The sequence below is a fragment of the Tursiops truncatus genome, chromosome 4 (genome assembly GCF_011762595.2).
Source record: "Tursiops truncatus isolate mTurTru1 chromosome 4, mTurTru1.mat.Y, whole genome shotgun sequence".
Classification (NCBI taxonomy): domain Eukaryota; kingdom Metazoa; phylum Chordata; class Mammalia; order Artiodactyla; family Delphinidae; genus Tursiops; species Tursiops truncatus.
Window position 1 is genome coordinate 85158313 of NC_047037.1, and position 23799 is coordinate 85182111.

The 23799-nt window shown below is 43.6% G+C and overlaps 1 protein-coding gene across 1 annotated transcript in view; it reads left to right on the forward strand.

Moving 5' to 3' along the window:
* The first annotated feature begins 325 nt into the window (after positions 1 to 325).
* The window catches only part of CCDC80 (coiled-coil domain containing 80), a 38213-nt gene continuing 14739 nt past the window's right edge, over positions 326 to 23799 (forward strand). Inside the window, exons 1-4 of the mRNA XM_004315198.4 lie at positions 326 to 1050; positions 1465 to 3365; positions 11303 to 11459; positions 22425 to 22561. Coding sequence (XP_004315246.3) covers positions 1476 to 3365; positions 11303 to 11459; positions 22425 to 22561 — 2184 coding nt within the window. The 5' untranslated portion in view covers positions 326 to 1050; positions 1465 to 1475. The remainder of the gene's footprint in view (positions 1051 to 1464; positions 3366 to 11302; positions 11460 to 22424; positions 22562 to 23799) is intronic.

Consider the following 23799-nt stretch of genomic DNA (forward strand, 5'->3'; position numbering starts at 1 on the left):
CACGCAAATGAGTATCTGTCTCTAGGAAAACCAAGCAGTCAGATGTAGAAATCTGAGAATTTTCGCTTTCCGAAGTGCAGTCTGTGTACAGACAGGAAGGGATAGTGCCCTGATGACTCAGTGGGGAAGGGGTTAAGTCCTCAGCCATCCTGTTCTAAAGTGATTTATGATGATGTGCAGTGTTTCAAAACTCTCCCCCACCCCCCGCCCCAGCCCGACCCCAAAGATCAGCCCCTCTCTCTCCCCCAGTCCAGGCTCAGGCTCACCATGCTGAAATGGGAAGGAGGCGGTGTTTTGCTGATCTGTTAAATTCTTAGTGAAGTTTCCTTGATTTCCAGTGGCTGCTGTTGTTTGAGTTTGGTTTGGATCAAAACTGAGGTTGTCCTGGCATTGCTGGGACTGAATCCAGGCAAGAGGAAGAAGAAAAAGGAGGAGGAAAAGAGGAGAGAAAAAGGTGGGAAGAAATAAAGGGAGGAGAGAAGCGTAAGGAAAAGAAAAAAGTCCTTTTTCAACATCACATTCCTGTGTTTTCCCTCAGCCTGGAAACTATATTAATCCCAGTGCTTTTACGCTCGGAAACAAAGGGACTAAGCCAGACTGTGGGGGAAAGGGTGATAAGAAGGATCCTGGAACTCGAAAAAGAGAAAGAGCGAGATTCAGAAATAGCTGGGGCTCCACTTTAAGGGGCGTCCAGTACTGTCGGCCGGGGGCATTGGCACACACAGACACACGAGCCTGAGCAGAAAGAAGATGCAGACAAATGGAGATGCAAAGACTTAAAAGGACAGCTCCTTTCACCTCATTCTACTTGTCAAGAAGGTAAAAAGGCACAGCCAGAAAGAAAAGAAAAAGCTCAGCCCTCAGGTCCAGACAGGCGGTGGTCTGCGTGTGGCTTTGGGAGCTGGAGCTGCAGTACACCCCTTTGTATCGGACAGCCTCGCAAAGGAGAAAGAGAGCTGGGAGGAAAAGTATTTCATCTAGGAACTGTCCTGGGAGCACACTTCAGATTACATTTTAAAGCCTCTGCATTCCATCTCCATGAGCCACCATGTAAGTGTGTAATCCTGCCTGTCTTTGCTGTGCTTGTTTGTTTCTTTGTCGCTCATTTGAAGAAATGAAATGGGAATGTTGTCATAATTGATATGCTCAGTGTGCATTTTCTCTGGAGCATCAGACAGTCAGTTGAAACAGTGCAAGCATGTTGAATGGGTTTCCTGCTTAATATAGCTGTCTCTGCTAAGCACTGACAAATTACAGGGACTTAAATGCAACAGGATCTCATCCGACTTTCCATTCCCTGACCTGCCTCCTTCTTCTTCTCTAACCGCCCCCCCTTCCCCTCCCCTTGGCCAAGATAGAGAAAGAGATAATGCCCAGCTCTGTTTGCAATTAAATGATTTTCTTTCTTTCTTTTTTTACTCTGCCCTCCCCTTTCTGTCTTTTGACCCTGCTGCCTCCCCAAAGTGGATTGCACAATGACATGGAGAATGGGACCCAGTTTTACCATGCTACTGGCATTGTGGCTGGTGTGCGGATCAGAACCCCACGCGCATGCCATGAATAGAGGGAGCCGCGGAGGGCAGAAAGCGCCTCCGGTTTCCCCCGTCAACAGAAGGCCAGCTCGGTTACTGAGGCACACGGGGAGGTCTCAGGGAATTGAGAGAACCACTCCGGAAGAACCAAACCTCCAGCCTCTCCAAAGAAGGAGGAGCATACCGGTGTTGAGAGTGGCTCATGCCACGGCACCGTCAGCCTCCCTGGGTATCCACGGGGCCCCAGTGAGAACTGAGCGGAGACCAGCAGCCCGGAGCTCTCCCCGTGAGATGGTCCGAGATGAGGGGTCTTCAGCTCGGTCAAGAATGTTGCGCTTCCCGTCTGGCTCCAGCTCTCCCAACATCCTTGCCAGCTTTGCAGGGAAGAATAGGGTGTGGGTCATCTCGGCCCCCCACGCCTCGGAAGGCTACTACCGGCTCATGATGAGCCTGCTGAAGGACGACGTGTACTGTGAGCTGGCGGAAAGGCACATCCAGCAGATCGTGCTTTTCCACCAGGCAGGCGAGGAAGGAGGCAAGGTGCGGAGGATCACCACTGAGGGCCGGGTCCTGGAGCAGCCCCTGGACCCCAGCCTCATCCCAAAGCTGATGAGCTTCCTGAAGCTGGAGAAGGGCAAGTTTGGCATGGTGCTGTTGAAGAAGACGCTGCAGGTGGAGGAGCGCTACCCTTATCCGGTCAGGCTGGAGGCCATGTATGAGATCATCGACCAGGGCCCCATCCGCAGGATAGAGAAGATCAGGCAGAAGGGTTTTGTGCAAAAATGTAAGGCCTCCGGGGTAGAGGGTCAGGTGGTGGAGGAAGGGAACGATGGCAGAGAGGCAGGAAGGCCAGGCCTGAGCAGCGAGAAGAGGAAAGAGGAGCAGAGGAGAGCACAAGTGCTGCCAACCAGAGAGAGTCGGCTGAAGGCGGTAAGAAAAGCGGCCACCGCTGCGGGGGCCCCTCCTCCACCGCCCACAACCCCACGGGCCACCACCCTGCCTCCTGCTGCAGCCACAGCAGTGACTCGGGCCACCTATCGGCCGGTGACGGTAACTGCAAGACCTACAACCCCCGTGGGCTTTCCGACCACCCAGAGGCCCTGGACCCCCCGGGTGCACCCTTCCTCGGAGCCTCACAGGGCCTCAGCAACAGCCGAGGTGGCCACTGCCAGGGGCCCCGTGGCCTCCAAGAACCTCTACCCTCCACCCAGGAAGGAGCAGCCCAGGGAGAGGCCGCAGACCGCCCGGAGGCCCAGCAAGGCCACCAGCTTCGAGCGCTTCACGGCTGCCCCTCCCACCACCGTCTCCGAGCCCAGCACCGGGGCTGGCGCCGGCCGTTTCCAGGACAACCGCACGGACAGGTGGGAGCACGGCCCCCGGGACCCGAATGTGGGGCCGGGTCCTCACAAGCCTGCAAAGGGGAAACCTCCCCAAAAGAAAGCCCGGGACAAAATCCTTAGCAATGAGTACGAGGGTAAGTATGACCTCAGCCGGCCGACCGCCTCTCAGCTGGAGGAGGAGTTGCAGGTGGGGAATGTTGCCCCCAAAAAAGCGAAGGAGTCTAAAAAGCACGAAAAGCTTGAGAAACCCGAGAAGGAGAAGAAAAAGAGGGTGAAGAGTGAGAAAGCAGACAAGTTACTCAAGAGTGAAAAGCAAGTGAAGAAGGACAAGGCTGAGAAAAAGAGCAGGCAGGAGAAAGAGAAGAACAAGAAGAAAAAGGCGGGGAGAACGGAGAAGGACGGGCACCTGAAACCCACGAAACACTTCGCTCAGAGTCCCAGGAAGTCGGTGACCGACCTGCTGGGGCCCTTGGAAGGCAAACGAAGGCTCCTTGTAAGTAATCTTCTCCTTGGCATTGTTCTGTGGGCCGAGGCAGTGTCCGGCCTTGGTGTGTTATTTTTCTAAAATCACATTGTTAGATGGCAGCCTGTGGCTGAACAGGTGCTATGTTCATGCTATGATCATGAGGTTTGTCAAGGAAAGCCAGCCAGGCCAGTGGTTCCTTTTGGTTAAGATATTCTATGAACCTCTATCCACACAGACCCATGGCCCTAAGTAGAGAATCAATGACTGGGGGATCTTAGCCATGAGCCCAGGGAAGCACCTGTACTCAGCTTCTTCCAAACCCATCAGGCCCATCCCCACTTTACTTCTCTCTTCCACAGGACAGTGGAAAGATACACAGGAGGATACCGCTCCCTTTTGCCAAGTGCAAAGAATAAAAGAATACCTAAAGTGGAATGCACTGGCCGTGGTCACAATTTAGGAAAAGTGTTTCTCTCTGCATGAGCTTAAAAACTAGAAGCATGTGCATGGGTAAATGGCAGGTGTCCTCCTTTCCCCCCTAATTAGGTATATATCAGCAGTTGGAAGACTCAGGGGAAAGTAGAGCGGGCTGGGTGGGGAGTGGGTATGATGGGAGTGGGGAAGCGTCCTTGCTGGTCTGCCCTCACGAATATACTTTTAAAACCAGCTGGCTAAAATCTTCTCCCCTAAAGGCTGCCTCCCCCACTGCTTTGCCACCGTCCAAAGAATGATACCAGAACATAGTCAGACCCAAGAGGGCTTTGGACGGGAATAAGCACCATCTTAAACGTACAGGCATTCTCATCAGTGTAGAGAAAGGCTCTTCTTCTCTCAATGTCTCCTTGCCCCTATTTTAGTGCCCTTCCAAGAAGGCACTAAAAAGGGGCTAGGGGCCCTTTTTTGCCCCTGGCTTCTTAATGTTACATTTTACTCCAGGCTGCCTGGGAGGAAAAGGGCATAATGCAGTTAATTCAGAGAAAAAGATCAGCAAATGGATGTTGGGTAACCTGAGTCAGGAACAATTCTCTCAGCTAGCTGGGTGGAAGGGAGCTGTCCCATGCCATTGAGGACAGCATCTATCCTGCTGAAGACACAAGGTGACTCCATGCCCTGTGTTCCTGCCACCGAAAGAGATGGCATCTCTTAGAGGGTCTTTTAGTTTTTCCAACTAAATTTGGATTAATGATCTGAGCAAAGTGACTCTGTGTCCATGTATTTTTAGTGGTTTCAAAAAGTTAAATGTGCATTTGAAATACTATTCAGAGCAGAGTCCCTTGTGATATTTATCATGGGTGGGGCATATCCCCAGATTCTCTTAGCTATTTCATCCATAGTGTGTGTATCTATGTATTAGAACAAAGCCTAAGTTTTGGTTGATTCTACAGGTTCATGTGTGTGTGTGTGTGTGATGTGTGTGTGTGTCTTTTTACATATTTTTTGTATGCTGTTACCTCGTTTTTCACCAGAGCCTTAAAGTAACTATGTAAACTTAGGTTAGCAGAGGATAGGCTGACTGTTAGAGTAGTTTAACAGCTGCTTGGTTATTCCCAGAGTACACAGGTTTCCAGTCAGAACCAGAAGAATCACTGGTTTCAGAGTAGAATTCTACCTAGTACAGAAACTCTGGGGGCAAAGTGCTGTCTCTGGGGTCTGGGAAAGCATTAGTAACGTGCTCTATTGCTCTCTTCCTGAGTACCTGGGACTTTGTCCAGCCTACTAAAGCATATCACCCAACCCTGGCCATTTGGCCAGCAGGGCAGACATAGTGTTCCTCATGGTCAGGTTTTAACCAGGGGGGAAATAATCATGGGTAAAATGTCAGGATTGTAATTGTGCACCCATCTGGCAAATACTTCCACCGCCCCTAGCTTGTGAGTCAGAAGAAAGAGGTTTTCATACTATATCCCTGATATTAGTCATGCCTTTCATTTCTCTCTCTTTCTCTCCACTCCCTTAGTCAGGGATTTGAAAGCCCAGCTGGGTCTTTTCTGCTTTTAACAGTATCCCTGATCATAAATTTCTAGCAAATGAAACTCAAACGACAGGTTCTGCTGATGTCATGTGAGGCAAAACAGAAACCAGCTGGGATTGCTCATGGCAATGTTGCTCTTTGGGGTTGGACAGAGAACTGGGATTGTTATTAGAAAGAAAATACCAACAGGAGGCATTTCAGTCCCACGTGTGTTCAGCTGATGATCATATCGGAACTGTGTTCTCTGAAGAGCTAATGATGTCTAGAAGAAGAATGGATTAGAAAAGGCATGATAAAAGAAACACAACCTAAAGTCAAAAGATGGAGAGAAAAGTGTCTTTTTCACCAGACAGAGAGGAGACCAGTGTCTCTGGGTGAAAGATTTTGCTGGTGCCATGTATCTTTTTTCCATTCATTTTTCCTGTCAGGCATGGCTGATGTTATTCAGGAAGTTTCAGTGATTCAATTAATATTCATTAAGGCTCAGCAGCCTCCAAGCTGTTCAAGTACAGCTGACAGCATAGCCTAACCCAGTGTGCTCAAACTGAAATGAGGTTTGCATTCCAAGAAGCTGTGCTGGCCCTTTAGCTCACCTTCCCAGATCTTCAGTAACTTGCTGCCCAGCTACAGTTAACCTGCTGCTTTGCATTTATTTATATCATTCTTTAGATGTGAAAACATCACATAACTGCTACTTAACTACTTAGAGAAGCACTGGCAGAGATGGTATAGATTATGGTCAGGTGAACAGCATCCTAATGGGCTTCAAAAGGAGCTTCAGGTAGAGCCAGGTGTCCTATTCTTAGGCCAGAGGTCAAGCCTCCAAACCCTCTGCCTCTCAGCCTGTCAACTGAAAGGGGCACCTCCTGCAAGGTGCTTTGCTGAGGCTGTGAATTAACTTTCACAGCAGTCCCGTGAGGAAGGACTAATCAACTCCATTTACAGAGGAGGCAACAGAAGCTTAGACAAGTTGAGAAGTTTCCCAAGGTGTATAGCTAATACGTGACAAAGCCAGAATTAGAACTGAGGTCTGTTTGATTTTTAAAACTGAGGGTCAAACCACTGCCCCGCTCTGCCTTCCCATGGGTGTGAGCTTATCATGGACATATGCCATAAAAAGAAGGGGCAACTGAGAAATGGACGTTAGTAATATGGATGTTTTAAAATTCATTTTCAGCCTTGAATTACTCATATAAAGGGTGAGGTACACCAACTGTCAACATTTTGTGTTGAGCACCCATGTACAGTTTCTGTCTTTAATACCCAGCTAGTTCTTTGCACCTCAACTCACCGGCTTTCCACACAGTCAGTGGAGAACAATAGATTGAATCCCAGTTAACCTAATCCCTCAGACTGGTTGGTGTTGGTTTGGGGGTGACAACAGTGAGAATATAGATGAGCTGTTTATCACTAAAACACTGGAGTCCAGAGTGTAGCTGAAAAGCCATCGTGCTGTGCCCTGAGATCTACCTACTTATCAATGAGCAAGAGGGCTCATCACGCCAAAGTACATAGATTCAAGTTCAAGTTTAAGCATTCTTAAGACTGAATCTCCCATAATTCAAGTATGTTCATACTTTTAACCTTACCTCAGAAATTTGGATATTGGGACAACAATCTACTTATTTGGTTTAATTTTAGAAAAGGATATAAAGCTCCGGTTTACTAAGGCAGACTACCAGCTGGGACGCTCTTTCTCAGAATCCTGTCCTAGTATTTTGACCTTAACACAGTATTTGGAATAAGTTGAGACTTAAAATGTCTTCCCCCTGACATCTTCACATTCCTGTTTGTGCCCTTTACTTATGCAACCCGGCTTCATTATACTCTGAGGCTGCTTGTGCCAACATACCAGTTGGAACAGAAACATGAAAAAGAACAACACAATTCTAAATTCACTTTACATGCCCTGATTTATCACCACCAAACTGCAAGGAGGCCAAGTGCTAGACAATAATGTTTACTGAGAAGTTCTAGAATGCTCTTTTTAGGAAGCGGGGACTGGATACCATTTTAAACACTGTTTGAAGTAGTGCCACACTAGAAAATGAATGGGACGTAGATGTCAACACACAGGGAAAGAGTCGCTGAAATACGTTTAGATGATCAGCCTCTTTTACTTTCTGTGCTGCAAACTCGAGGAGCAGATTGAACATAAGGGAGAGTGTCTTTACCAACGGTTCGTGGGCTGCATCTTGACTTACATAACTAGGAAGCCACTCCTGGCTGGAATGATCTGTGTAGCCAGAGGAACGTGGGCCAGAATTGTGCTCCTACTGTCTGCAGGGCAATGGTGGGGCTGGAGCTTCAGTGCCTTGAAGAATGGATCCTCTGGTTGGGGAGATATGACATAAACATGAAACAAAGAGGTAAAAGGAAATACATAAATTTCAGGTGAGCCGTGCAGGCAATAAGAACAGTAATTAAAAGGAGAAAGTGAGCATTGTGGGCCAGAAGACACTTTAAGGAGGATGGCTGCATTTGAAGAATGACTCAGATTCTGATAAGATGGAAGGGTGGGGAGGACTTTCTGGGTGAGAAGGGTGACATGGGTGAAGGCAGAGGAAGGAATGTGAGTGAATTATTCAGAGGCAACGTACATCTATGATGCTCTGGTGCACGCAGCCTGTATATATAGATTATATATAATATATATACTAATGTATATGCTTGATTCTCACTACTTTATGAGCTCATAGGGAAGTTGTTCCATAGTGAAGATGAGAAAACTAAGGTTCAGCATGTTAAGTGGCCTTGTTGAGGTTACAGAGTAGCCAGGGGTTGAACTAGGACTAAAATGCAGGCCTTCCAATTTTGACTGCAATCACCCTTTCTCTGTGCCACTCTGCACAGATTCCTCTCATTTCACAATTTAGGCCGGTCTGGCTACAGGGTGAAGAGGTCACGTAAGGGAGGAATAGGAGGAAAGTTAGCTAGAGAAAGCCAGAGGCCAGGTTGTGGAGGGCTGGAAGCTAGGAAATGAGTCATGCTAAATGAATGTCACCTCACGGGTGGGTTAAGGCTTCCTTGGGCAAAGGGCCTGAGGTGAAAGTAAACATCAGAGCCCTTTATTTATTTAAGTACAGCTCCCACTGGGTATCCAGGGCCTAAGGCTACTGTATTCAGAGATACAGGGGAGAAGCTGCCAGGCAGGGGAGAATGAGGTTCTATTTGATTACATATTCTCTGAAATTCTCAATTATGCACAAGGGGGAGAAAAAGACCAAAGCGGGCTTTGAGGACTCTTAAAATCCTGTCATATCATGGTCTGTCCATGTACTGTAGGGGTCCATGAATGGAATGGAGTCTATGTATGGATTTGAAGTTACAGAGGCAGGTAATTATCAGTCATCTAGCATATATTCTAAATATGGGCCTATCCTTCTTTTAGAACAGGGAGTCCAGACTCATTACCAGTAAATCTTACCTTTGTTTTTTTACTCTTTTGTGTTCTCACTTAAACATTCATTTTATTTATTTTAAAATAGTGTATCTGTGAACAAAAAAAAAGCCAGAAAGAAAAACCTAAAACATACCAACTAAAAACAAAACTCCTGGATATGGGCTACCATGAAAACCTAAAGAATTATTTTCAAATGTCATGTAGCTAATTAAAAAACTAACAAACAAAGCGAAAATACCATCACTATATCTTTTTATAGCCACCTTAAATCTTTTTTAAGACTAAGTATGAATCAATGAATAAATAAGGGGAAATTTTATTATTTTCCTCTTGGGAAATTATTTTTCTAAAACAAGCATTTCCTACTCACCCTGTCCATCTGAAGAGGTATATAAATACAAAATCAAAAATAGATGAAATCGGGTTGAGAATCTGCCTGCTAATGCAGGGGACACGGGTTCGAGGCCTGGTCTGGGAAGATCCCACATGCCGCGGAGCAACTAGGCCCGTGAGCCACAACTACTGAGCCTGCATGTCTGGAGCCTGTGCTCCGCAGCAAGAGAGGCCACGATAGCGAGAGGCCCGTGCACCGCGATGAAGAGTGGCCCCCGCTTGCCACAACTAGAGAAAGCCCTCGCACAGAAACGAAGACCCAACACAGCCAGAAAATAAATAAATAAATAAATTTAAAGTAGCTAAAATCATTTACATTCCCACCAGCAGTGTATGAACTTCCAGTTTCTCTACATATTAAAAAAAAAAAATAGATGATATCATGTCTATTTAAGATAAATAACAATCTGAGAAAAACGAAACAAAACAAAACTTCATTCCGGATAAACTTTTGTTCCACTCAAAAGCTATTGAACTCATTTTGATTTCCATGAAGCATAGTATCTTCTCAAGCACAGAGAATTCTTAGAAGGGAAAGCCTGCAGGCAGCAATAATCACATCTCTGACAGAGCAAAATAAACAGCAGGATGAGCTGGGAGCAGATTTGTTACCATTTTGATAAAGTATTCGATAAAGAGGTTAACAACATGGTGACTTTCCCTCTGCAAAATGCCAAGCTAATAGCCACAAACTTCAGAAATATTTTATAAGGTTAGATGGGTAAGTAGAAAAGTGGTTGACAAATTTGAATTGGTCAAATGAAAGAAACCGTATAGACGGTGGTCCAGTGGTTAGGACTCCATGTTTTCACTGCCAGTTCAATCCTGGCCTCTGAACTAATGATGAGCCTGCAAAGGGTGAGTAGACAGTGTTTACTGCAGACATCAGCCTAGTGAGCTAATGGGGTTAGAGAGGTCAACAAAGACCTGGTCATCATCAGCATAAAACTTCATGTCCTTCCACTCCCAGGGTGAACAGCACATGCCTACACACTCATGGATTGTGGTACACAGTTCTGGTTTCTGCTCAGGAAGAACCTGGTAAAATTGGAGAAAGCTCGGGAAAAGGCAGCAAAAATAATCACCAGAGTCAAAAGGCTTTTATTTCGGGCTCGATTAAAACACTGAGGCAGCCTTAGGGAGAGGGTTCAAGAGGAGCCCTAAAAAATAAGAGTATCCTCATTTTATCCAGAATAATGAAATATGTTTTCCCAGATAGCTGGTGACTAAATCATCTCTTTCTATTGCTGTATCTTCTCTTTCCCCAGAAAAAGTCAGAGTTTCAAAGTGAGTGTGAGAGACACAGGGGCTAGGTGAAAAATACAGTTTTGAATTGGAGAGAAGACTGAACTGAAAGAGTAAAACCCATCCTGTTCGAGGACTCCAACATCAGACCTCCACCACGAGCTCTATGCAGGCCCAGTGTGACAATGACTATATTCTGTGACAATACTGGGCCAAAAGGCTGTCCTAAAAATTCTCTGCAAGGTTGCCCCATAAAAATTCTAAGCCGTTGAATGTTCCATAATGCCTAAGGCCTGTCTATGAAACTCAACCCCGTGAGACATGAAATAATAGTGGTAACCACTGAATTCATGAATGTCTGAGCAGCCAATTAAGATAATGAAGATCAAAATAGAGGAAGAAATGGGAATTCCCTGGTGGTCCAGTGGTTAGGACTCTGTGCTTCCACTGCAGGGGGCACGGGTTTAATCCCTGGTTGGCGAACTAAGATCCCGCATGCCGTGGGTGGTGCAGCAAAAAAAAAAAAAAAAGAGAGAGAGAATACAGTCATTTAAAAAATAAATAAATAAAACATAAAACAAGAGAGATAGCATTTATTGAACAATTGTTGCATGCTAAGTATCATGTAATGCTTACATCAGCCTTGCGAAAGAAGCATTCCTGTGCAGAGTTCACAAATGAGAAAACCAAGACATGTGGAGACTGGTAATGAAGGCAGACAATAGTGGAAATGAATAGAAAACTCTAAGCTGTCTGGAGTCATTAAAAAAAGGCCTTTCCAAATGGTCTCTTTTGGCCTTAATTATACTATCTATTCAACAAAACAATCTAGTTTCTTCGTTTAGGTGTCAGTCACTACCAACCCTCTATTCCAAATCATCCCTTTGGCTTTTGCCTCTGTGTGAAACTATCACCGTGAGTTACTATTTTCTTGCTTTCACCCTCCTCCAGCTGATCACTGCTCCCAAGGCTGAGAACAATATGTATGTGCAGCAGCGAGATGAGTATCTGGAAAGTTTCTGCAAGATGGCCACCAGGAAAGTCTCCGTGATCACCATCTTTGGCCCTGTCAACAACAGCACCATGAAAATCGACCACTTCCAGCTAGGTTCTCTGAAACACTTTATTATATTATTGCTTTTCTCTCAGCTAAGGTGGGGCACACCTTATGGGAGAGGTCGGTGGGGAATCAAAAGGAAAATTCAGGTTTCAAGAGGGCTTTTTTCTTGTGGTAACAAATGTCAGTCTGCCTAATTACTGATATGTAGCCATTCTGAATGGTTCCGGTTTAAGTTTTGGGCACTTTAAAATGAAAAATATGCAAACACTGTATGGTTTGAAAGTCAGTAAGATGGAGGAAAAGGGGAGAAGTAATACAGTGTGTCGGGGGCAGCCAGAGAGGTATCCTGACACTTTCTTCTGGATCCTGAGTCGTCTTTTTCCTTTTTTTTTTTTTTGTGGCACGCGGGCCTCTCACTGTTGTGGCCTCTCCCGTTGTGGAGCACAGGCTCTGGACGCGCAGGCTCAGCGGCCACGGCTCACGGGCCCAGCCGCTCCGCGGCATGTGGGATCTTCCCGGACCGGGTCACGAACCTGTGTCCCCTGCACCCGCAGGTGGACTCAACCACTGCGCCACCAGGGAAGCCCCTGAGTCTTCTTGCCTGTGAGCAGCACCATCTGATATTCCTGTAGCCTTTGTGCTGCAGGCGACTCCCTCACAGATGGGGTTCCTGCAGACCCTTGGGGGTCCTTGACTCTGGCCAGGCTTGGGGGGAATGAGCCGGGGCTGAGAGAAGCTGTGAAGCTAAATGAAAAATCACTGGAAATACAGACTGAATGGCGCCCACGTCCTTTTGGAAAGCAGAGGGATTTGGCTGAATGTAGAGTTTTCACAATTTTTCATATTAATGATGCGTGTGAGGCGTACAGCTCAGCGTTAGGCAGCTAAGGTCTAACTCACTGCGTTCTCATGGGAACATGGCAAGACTTACTGTGAGCAGTTATGCCTCATGGTCAGAAGCCCCACCTCTAACCCACCCAGTTTCTTTTATAACTATTACATCTCTAGAGCTTTATTTTTTTTTAAAAAAACGTTTTTTCTTACATGATTTCTCTACTTTTGTTTATTGTTGTTTCAACTACAATGAAAATCCTTCTTCTTGTACCATTTGCGTATCCTACATATTTTCCATAAAATATATTTCATCTGAAAGCATATAAAACATACTTTTTCCATTAGTTAACTTTTTTTTTTCTGGCTGCACCGTGGCACGTGGGATCTTAGTTCCCCGACCGGGGATCAAACCCGCGCGCCCTGCAGTGGAAGTGCGGAGTCTTAACCACTGGACCACCAGGGAAGTCCCTCCATTAGTTAACATTTAACTTCATTACATGTAACATGTTACCTCACATATTTTTCTGTCATGTGATCTTGGTATCATTGAACACATATCAGTCATAATTATGTCATGATAATGTCAACTTGATTTTAATATAGTCTGGCTTTCTAAATCATATTTTTTTATTGTCGTAAAAACACTCAGCATGAGATCTATCCTCTTAACTAATTTTTAAGTGCACAATACAGTATTGTTTAGTATAGGTACAGTGTTGGCCAGCAGGTCTCCCAAATTTATTTGGGTTTGAAGTTTCAGTTATGCATTCTCTATTTTTATTAGCTCACTTTTCCCTGAGATAGTTCTAAAGGAAAATAAATAGCATCCTTTCCAATGTCCTCTCATAAATCATTGTGGATCAGTGATTGGTTTGTGGACATTTATCTCTGTGCTGTATGTATGTCTGGGAGGGAGAACAGAAAGAGAGAGAGAGAGAGAGTGTGTCCTTACCAACAATAACAATAATCATACAAACAAAAGACACAAAAGAAGTTCTAGAGTTAAATAAAGAGGTTCAAATCCATGGTCACAATGTATTTGTTGTGTGACTTTGGGCAAGTTATTTCCTAAGTCTCAGCTTAGAACATAGTTATATACATTTCACAGGTGATGGTGAGGATTTAATAAGAAGTTATATGTAATTACCTGTCACATAAGAAGTACTACTATTGTCGTCATCACCACCATTTGACCTGGCAGGCATCTGGAGATCAATGCGCTGTCACAGGGACTAGAGCACGTATAATTGAAAAATACTTGTAACTGCTTTCTGCTAATTACACAGCGTTGACAGGGAACCCTCACAACTGCTTCTCAGGGTCAGGCTGCATTACTACTCTTGGTGACAAAACTGAAGCCCAAGAGGGACGTCCCTAATGGTCCTGTGGCTAAGACTCTGCGCTCCCAATGCAGGGGCCCCGGGTTCGATCCCTGGTCAGGGAACTAGATCTTGCATGCATGCCGCAACTAATGCTCCCACAGGCCGCAACAAAGATCCCGTGTGCCGCAACTAAGGCCCGGCACAGCCAAAATAAATAAACTAATATTAAAAGAAAAAAAATTTTAAATAGTGTATTAAAAAAAAAACAAAACTGAAGCCCAAGAGACTAATACTACAAAGCCACATATTCTGTGGTTAACTGGGAGTCAACCATTGGCTTCCTGGATTTTCAAATAGTTGCATGAGCCAGTGAGCTTGGTTATAATCCAGATGTCTAGAGAGGAAGTAGGTATTCAATCCAGTACAGAAACATGCTGGCTGGTGATGAAAGCCTTCCTCCACCAGGTGTTCCCAGTGTCAAATATGTTACGCACCAACTCACACAAAGAAGTGTCATTCCTTACTTCAGAGAAGTTTGGAAAAATCATTATATCTTCCACCTCAACCTCTACATGGTCCTAACTGTTACAAGCATTTGGTGTTGCCTTGGCAAAATTTTAACATGAATCCTGCTGTCTTTTAGACATCTGGATTGAATATGAACTGTAGAGGACTGAGATTTTCTTTTCTGCCTTATTGGACATCAGGTATTGTGATTTGGGTGTTTGCCACTTACTGAATGGGAGCTTGGACATGATTTGGGGGCCTTTTATTTTGTTCCTTATCTGATTCCTGGAAGGCCTTTCTCTCCTTGTGTCATGTCCCAGGTTACCCTTATGGGAAAGGCTGTAGTACTTTCAGCCAAGACTGGGAGTCAGCCATGGGAAAACAGGAGTTGGCGTGTGCCATGGTCTCAGTGAACCAATCTCCAGCCTTGACCGATTTTCAGCTGGAAATCTATCAGATGGCCTTACTTTCCTCAAAATAAATCAGGCACTCTCTACTCTTCCAGTCTTTTACTGGTCCTTAAAAGCAGAGGCCCACATCCAACTACAGTGTGGGCTGTACTCATCAGCTGGCCTGTCTTGCTAAATGTATTTGAGTTATAGATGATGGACCTACAAACACCAGGGAACTTACTTTAAGGTTTCAGTCATCATTCGTTCTTGAGCAAATTCCAATGCAGAATAAGCCCATCTGGTTTTGCCAGCCCAGAGTATATTATACGTGATGGTTTAGAATGACCTAACACAAAAAGAAAATAAAAATTAAAAAAAAAAAAAAAAACCCAAAACCAAAAGACGAAAAATAGAAGGACCTAACACATAAAGACATTCTTAATTGTTAGAGATATTTAAAGTATCAATCTAAGATAGGAATGTTGGTGTCTATGTTAAGTGTATGAATTATAGACAAAGTTTGTCAGGTGGGAAGGAGTTCTTAGCTAAAGACATTTATTGCAGAATGAAAAGAGAAGTGAGGAAAGCACAGCAGACATGTATATATATATATTTATGTGCTTAGCAAAATGTAGAGATGAAAAATATTTTGACACTGGTATTGATCACCAAGTTTTAAGAGTTAGAACACAGGACATTTTTACGGGCAAAGGCAGGTTTTGATAGTTTCTTTTTTTTTCTTCGGTACGCGGGCCTCTCACTGCTGTGGCCTCTCCCATTGCGGAGCACAGGCTCAGCGGCCATGGCTCACTGGCCCAGCCGCTCCGTGGCACGTGGGATCCTCCCGGACCGGGGCACGAACCTGTGTCTCCTGCATCGGCAGGCGGACTCTCAACCACTGCGCCACCAGGAAAGCCCTGATAGTTTATATATATATATATATATATATATATATATATATATATATATATATATATTTATTTATTTATTTATTTAGTTTTGGCTGCGTTGGGTCTTTGTTCTGCGCACAGGCTTTCTCTAGTAGTGGCGAGCGGGGGGCTACTCTTTGTTGCGGTGCGTGGGCTTCTCATTGTGGTGGCTTCTGTTGTTGCAGAGCATGGGCTGTAGGTGCATGGGCTCAGTAGCTGTGCAGGCGGGCTTAGCTGCTCCGTGGCATGTGGGATCTTCCCGGACCAGGGATCGAACCCGTGTCCCCTGCATTGGCAGGCAGGTTCTTAACCACTGAGCCACCAGGGAAGCCCAGTTTCTTTTTAAAGAATAAAAAAAGGGAGGTGGAAGAGTTTATGGAAGTGTAAAGTGGCAACAAGGAGAAACAGTGTTGATTCCTTATTCATGTGAGTAGAGAATTCCTGGGTGAATCTCTGACACAACTTTCCTAAGTGAGACTGATAGAGTACATTTCAGCCTAAAATACTCTACCTTCGATCCTGTTGAAGAGAATTGCTCTTTCTGAACAGCCTCACAACCATCAGGATCCATAACAATGCAGACATGCTGCTTTCCCACAGGAGCACCTGAAAAATTGACCCTTTGCCCCAATTCCTCCTTTCTTCAGTGGTGACTATGCCCGGCAACTGCCTTCTCTAGAGCCTGCCACCCTGTGCCGGGAGACAAGGCTGGGTGAGTGATCAGATTTCCAGACACTGCCTGTGGTCTCCCTCTGTTTATTCAGTCTTTGATTATCAATTGCTCTGTGCCCTAGAGGCTGGAGAGGCTGCCCCCTAACTTGTCCAGTCATCCCATTCAACATCAAGTGTACCAGTGTCAAGATCAACCCCTGCAAGCAAGGGGTGAAAAACACCTGATAAGTCAAGTGTATAAAACAAGTGCTTGAAGAATGTGGTAGAGACATAAGCTCTTCCAATTGCAGTCATCACAGTACTGTATGTATCACAGAATTTTGAAAAGCGGGTGGCTTTAAAGGAGGGGCCTTGAAACTGAGTAGATTTTTTTTGATAGATGATGACTCCATCATAGGTGCTTTTTGTTTTTATTCTTTTTTTTAAACAAATGATACATTTTTTGGATTCCAAAGTCAGAGCTACATAAAAAGGCATACACAGACAAGTCTTACACCCGTTCCTGACCCTTTACCTTATTACTCTCTGCCCCCATAGGAATATTTATGCTTCCTCGTTTATCCGTTTAATGCTTGTTTGTGCAAACACAAATAAATACCTATATTCCTCCTCTCTCTCTCTTTTTTTTTTTAACAGGAAACTGTTTTATTACCTTGGCTAGGAAAGACCTTTTTTTTTTTAAATTGAAGTATAGTTGATTTACAAAGTTGTGTTAGTTCCAGGTATACAACAAAGTGAATATATATATATATATATATATATATATATATATATATATTCTTTTTCAGATTCTTTTCCATTATAGATTATTACAAGATATTGAATATAGTTCCCTGTGCTACAAAGTAGTTTCTTTCTGTTTTCCCCTTCTTTTTTATACAAACTATAGTATACTGTATGGACTACTTTGCGTTTGGCTTCTTTCATTTAAATATATTTCCTGGAGATCTTTTCTTATGAGTACATAGAGATCTTTCTCATTCCTTATTAAGCCATTGTGAGATTCTACCACAGTCTCTTCAACCATTCCCCTTGATGGACATTTGGATTGCTTTCCGTATATTGTTTTTATAAACAATTTCAGAATTAACCCGTACACATGTCACTCTATGTATGTGGGTATATCTTTACAATAGATTCTGAGATGTAAGATTGTTGGGCCAAACAGAAAGTGTATCTAGTTTTGGTAGATATCACCAAATTTCTCTCCATACAAGTTGTATCATATTGCAGTCCCACCAGAAATGTGTAAGAACGTCTATCTCCCCAAACCTCTTCAATAGACTGTGCGATCAAACTTGTGAATGTTTTTAAGGAATGCAGTGTGTGAAAAATGGTATCTTAGTGTGATATAGTGTTAGGTTGCATTTCTCTTTTTATGAGTATGATCGAAGATATTTTCATATGTTTCAGGATCATTTATGCTTTGTTTTTAGTGTCCTTTGCTTATTTTTCTATTGTGTTGTTGGTCTTTTTAATCTCACTTTATAGGCGTTCTTTATAAAACAGAAGGAAAATTCAGACTCCCTGGTCCTCTCCCCACTCCAAGATGCTGACCCAGTTTGGGGATGGGGTCCAGAAATCTGTTTTTAAAATGTTGCTCAAGGGATTCTGATTTGCAGATAAGTTTGATCTAGAGCAGAAGGTTGGGTGTAGGATAGAAGGGAAGAGAGGGCTAGAAATATAGATTGGCACCCGATTTTAGAGGATTTCAAATACCAGGACAAAGAATTCAAACTTTATTTGGTAAACCATGTGAAGTCACTAAAGATTTCTAAATATATTTTTCAAATAAATTTTAAATAACTTTTAAGGTTTAGTAGTCAGTCTGTAGGACAGAAAAGCACCTGGCAGGACACATTCTTCATAGGCAAGACAAATTGGCAAATTGGTCTTTCTAGACAATTGAGACAATTGATTAAGGCAGAGGAATAGTGCCCCCCAGGGAGCATGAACCAGATAGATCTGGATTCAAGGATTGTAATTTTAACATGCACTCCAGGTTCATGATGAAGGTAGACAGTGACTCATACTTTGAAAAACTGCAAGAGGAAATTGGGAACTTCTGAAGCAATGGGGGAGCTGAAGTGGTCCCAGGACATTGGAGGAATGGCCTGAATTTAGGGATGAAGAGAAAGAGGAGAAACCATGGATGTCACAGAGACGCAGCAGTCACAGAGGGAGGCTTCAGACACAATGCCTGGCACACAGTTGGTGTTTAATAAGTTGTAATTGGAGCTGAATTTTTCTGCAGTGTCATTGCTGTCTATAGTCAGACATGGAAGAATGAATACATGAAGAAACTTACTACTACCTGAAGACCACTGACTTTTGGAGTTGGAGTTCTGAAAGGGTGGGAAACTAGGCAGGTGTTTCTCTTCTAGAGCCAGTACTCATCAGCACACAGCAGAGTTCATCCTCCCCCCGTCCCTCCTCAAAAATCTTAGGTCCAGGGGCTTCCTTGGTGACGCAGTGGTTGAGAGTCCGCCTGCCGATGCAGGGGACACGGGTTCGTGCCCTGGTCCGGGAGGATCCCACGTGCCACGGAGCGGCTGGTCCAGTGAGCCATGGCCACTGAGTCTGCGCGTCCGGAGCCTGTGCTCCGCAATGGGAGAGGCCACAGTAGTGAGAGGCCGGCGTACCGCAAAAAAAAAAAGTTAGGTCCAGGGGCAGGTTGTGTGGAATGACCAAATCCTACCAAATGGGCTTGGATCTGTGAATCATTTTAGGCGGATCAGGACCATATGGACAATTTATAGGATGTGTTCTAAAGAATGTTTGCTTTAAGCCCTGCCACCCTTGAGGAGGACTAGACATCTTTGACAGAACTTGGATAAATTTAATAAGAATCTGTCAAATTCATGTTGCTTTTCCAGACTGAAGAAAACCTCTTGTTCACCCAGCCCTGATTTAGACAGAATGCAGAGCGTAACAGAGACCTGTGTCAGGAGTAGGCAGCTGGAGACAGGAACTGGCCTCACACTTACCCTCCTCAGAATTCAGCCAGAGGTAGACTCTGTCTTGCTCTAGAGTTGTCCCCATCCCAGTTGGATCCAGTGTTCATCAGGCCTTTCATTGTTTTTCTTTGGCAGATTCTCTCAGCACAAACATTGCTTCGGGATGTATCTTTCTGTAGGCTGGGAGTGCAAAATGTTCTGTTTATCACTTTTAGTTTGATCAAATCATTTCAGAAACTATTCTAGTTGAAGGGAGAATCCAGACCATGAAGTTGTTTTTTTTTTTCCCCTCCATATCTTAGTAGAATAAAATTTGGTTTAAATCTTGTTCTTGGGTCATCTCTATCCTTGAGTGTGGTGCATTTTGTGAAAGTAGAGAGAGGACTGGATGGGAGTGAGGTCATGTTACCTGAGTCCTCACCTGCAGTCTGTTATTAACTAGCAATGTGAACTTGAGCAGAGTGCTCCCTTCATGGTGTCTGTGATAGGTCAGTTCTCTGGGAAACAGACTCTGAGATTTGCATGCAAGAGGTTAATGGGGAGTATTCTCAGGAATAATGCCTATGAGGGGTGAGGGATGCAAAGTGACAGAGAGAGAATTTGAATGCAATTGGCCCTTCAGCATTGTTCACTTTGAGGCAAGGGGGCAGCTGTTATATCTACTGCCTCGCCCCCTGCAGCAACCACTGAGTGTGGGCTGTCTCTTTGTAAGGGTGTGATTTGGGGAAAGGCAGCACTTTTCTAAGGAGAGCAGTTTTCAGAGGGATTCAGCTGCTAACATTCACAGCAGCTTTAGTCCTGAAGGTAGGATCTGGCCAGCACTGCAGAGTGTCCACTGCAGTCCTTGGTTTCATCTTCAGTAATGTGACTGGGTTGGGCCAGATAATGTCTGTAGCAGTTATCTATTGCCACAATAAGGCTATGTAATAAAGACCCACACACCTCAGTGGCATACGACATTAAACGTTCATTGAGTCGCAAGCCTGAAACGTTCAGCTTTGGCTTGCCCATATGTTTGCAGTCAGCTGCCTGTTGGTTAGGTGGTTCTGCTGATCTTGGCTGGGCTTGCACACATGTTAGGGGTCACCTGGCTGTCAGTGGATCTGGGATAGCCCTGGCTGGGGTGAGACCAGAGTAACTTGGCTTGACTTATCCTCTTCAAGGCTAGTATGGATGTAGTCTCATGGTAATGGCAGAAGCAGCAGGAATCCCAAATGTGCAGGCCCATTTCTAGCCTCCATTTGTATCACTTATGTGAACACTGGCTAACCCTGACCGAAGCAAGTTATATAGATGAGCTCAGAAGCAACCCATCCACCATAACAGGCAGCTACAGCTACTGGGCAAAGTGTAAGTATAGGGAAGGGTGGAGAATTGGGACCATTTTTTTTTTTTTTTTTGCAGTGCGCGGGCCTCTCACTGTTGTGGCCTCTCCCGTTGCGGAGCACAGGCTCCGTACGCGCAGGCTCAGCGGCCACGGCTCACGGGCCTAGCCGCTCCGCGGTATGTGGGATCTTCCCGGACCAGGGCACGAACCCATGTCCCCTGCATCGGCAGGCGGACTCTCAACTACTGCGCCACCAGGGAAGCCCTGGGACCATTTTTGAAATCCACTACAGTCTCCAATTTCGTTTCATCTCAGCCATTCAATGGTTTTTGTGACTTTATCTGTTAGGTAGATGTAAATGTTCTAATTGTGATTCTACTTAGGAACTTGAACTCTGTTCAAGTTAGCAAATATTTTGTTCAATGAACAAAAGCAAAAATGAATGTATGTTATGGATTAAAAATAGCAATTCCTAGGTTCAAGATAAAATCTGGTTTGTAAGGTCTTAGAATCAGAACATTAGTTGTTGAGGACATTTACAAATCAGTTTTTTAAAGATTTCCTTCATTATTATTATTATTGTTGTTATTAATCACAAAGTAAAATATGCTTCTTGTTAAAATTTAAATAATATAGACTTACATGGAGTAAACAGTGAAATTTTCTACCTCACCTCTTCCCACTCCCCAGAGGCAACCATTTTTATCAGCTGTATGTCCTTCTGGACTTTTTCCTATGCATATTCCCATATAGATGTATTATGTTTTCTTTTGCTTTATTTCTTTTTAAGAATAACATCATACTATGCACTTTATTCTGCAAGTTGCTGTTTTTATTCAATGAGCTATACTAAACAAAAACCAACACCATGAACCTAACAATTCTTTTAAATTAATTTATATTTTATTAATGATAGCATTCTCTCCCCTCTCACTATGATCTGCTTGGGAGAATGAAGCTTTTTGTTTATATACTTTCAACTTATATACTTTCAATCCTGATCAAATAAACCAAAGTAATACTTAAATTGTAATTGTCCCCTTTATATCAACAAAAGAGTAATAGTCTGTGGTACTCAGCTGTGTAACCTCTGTATCTGCAAAATTGTGTTTTTTCCTACTGTAGTACTATTCATTGGGTAGCAGTATTGATAATAACTGATAGATTCCCTTCTGTAATAGATCTGTTATCACATATTTGCTAACTTTAACTTTTGTACCTTTTTTTAAAATACAGGGGATTATTTGCAGATAAAAATTTTAATAGGGTTGAGGGAAACACTGTGACCTGTATGGGAGTGTCCTATCTTTTCCAAAATGCTTTCCAGACATAGTAATTTGCCATGTTCATACTTCCCATTAACCCAGTAGCACCTTTAGGAACCATTCTGAATTATAATAATTTGTTTTCAGGGTTTGATATTTGAAAAAATACCTAACACTAAAAACTTCCATAAATTCAGTAACATTTTACTTAAAATTGTATTCACTTACAAAATTTATATTATGAATAGCTTGACTTGTTTTGGAGCCAAATGACCATATTTGAACATAGGCTTTTTATTTTTCTCTATGGCAATGACATAGTTCACTGAGTCCCAGAGTGATTCTCTAAGTGGGAGGAACAGACACTGATTTTAGACTTAAACAAATAACTAAAACTAAAATAAAATTTTAAATGAAATAAAACTTAACCAAAGAATCTGGGTCTGGTTCCCTGGTGAGCTAGGGTGATGACTCATCCCCAGAGTGAGTTGGCAGTCTTCTTCCAGGGATGACTCAGCAGCTTCACTCTCACGTTGCTGCTTCTGATTCACCGTGACCAGGGTGGGCAGAGATGGTGGTTTGATCATCTTTGGAAAAGTGATTTTCAAAATGAGTTTACTCACTTGTTTCTATATTTATTTGTTCACTTTGGAAATGCTCGTTCAAACAAAATGTTAGTCAAATGTGTGCAACTAACAAAAACTGTTTTAATTAACTTGGGATGAAGGCTCAGGGCCTCCACCCTTTGGTTTCCCACTGATTTCTGTTTTGTCACATCCATATTTATTCACATTTCATTTGTCTTAAGATAATGAGAAACCTATGCGTGTTGTGGATGATGAGGACTTGGTAGACCAGCATCTTATCAGCGAGCTAAGGAAGGAGTATGGAATGACCTACAATGACTTCTTCATGGTGCTCACCGATGTGGACCTGAGAGTCAAGGTATGGGTTCCTGTTTTGGATGATGCAGTGACATTCCTTAAGATAGCAACTCAATTTTTTGTCAATGAGTCTATTAGACATATGACTAAGCACAAGTTATTTCATAAATGGGAAGGGTTTGAAATGGTCCAAATAGTTCCCACTGTCCTGTAGAATTTGTGTCTAGAAATGTGGTCTATGGAAAATATTGGATTGGATGACCACCTATGGCCTAGCTACTTGACTCAGACTAAATTCTTCTGTAACATCAAAGTCATGCATTCACCAGACAATTGTTGAATAGCTATGATGTTTATCACCAGCCAGGCCCTGGTGATAAAAAGTAAAGAGTATTTAGCTTCTGTTTTCAGAAAACCCAGATTTAACATAGGTCTACTTTGAAAGGGCCTGGAAGTTTACCTCCTGATCCAACATGGGCAAGACAGTAGGGTTTTACACCTACTTTCTTTTTTTTTTTTTTTTTTAACATCTTTATTGGGGTATAATTACTTTACAATGGTGTGTTAGTTTCTGCTTTATAACAAAGTGAATCAGTTATACATATACATATGTTCCCATATCTCTTCCCTCTTGCGTCTCCCTCCCTCCCACCCTCCCTATCCCACCCCTCCAGGCTGTCACAGAGCACCGAGCCAATATCCCTGTGCCATGCGGCTGCTTCCCACTAGCTATCTACCTTACTACGTTTGTTAGTGTGTATATGTCCATGACTCTCTCTCGCCCCGTCACAGCTCACCCTTCCCCCTCCCCATAACCTCAAGTCCGTTCTCTAGGAGGTCTGCGTCTCTATTCCTGCCTTACCCCTAGGTTCTTCATGACATTTTTTTTTTTTTCTTAAATTCCATATATATGTGTTAGCATACTGTATTTGTCTTTTTCTTTCTGACTTACTTCACTGTGTATGACAGACTCTAGGTCTATCCACCTCATTACAAATAGCTCAATTTCGTTTCTTTTTATGGCTGAGTAATATTCCATTGTATATATGTGCCACATCTTCTTTATCCATTCATCCGATGATGGGCACTTAGGTTGTTTCCATCTCCGGGCTATTGTAAATAGAGCTGCGATGAACATTTTGGTACATGACTCTTTTTGAATTTCGGTTTTCTCAGGGTATATGCCCAGTAGTGGGATTGCTGGGTCATATGGTAGTTCTATTTGTAGTTTTTTAAGGAACCTCCATACTGTTCTCCATAGTGGCTGAACCAATTCACATTCCCACCAGCAGTGCAAGA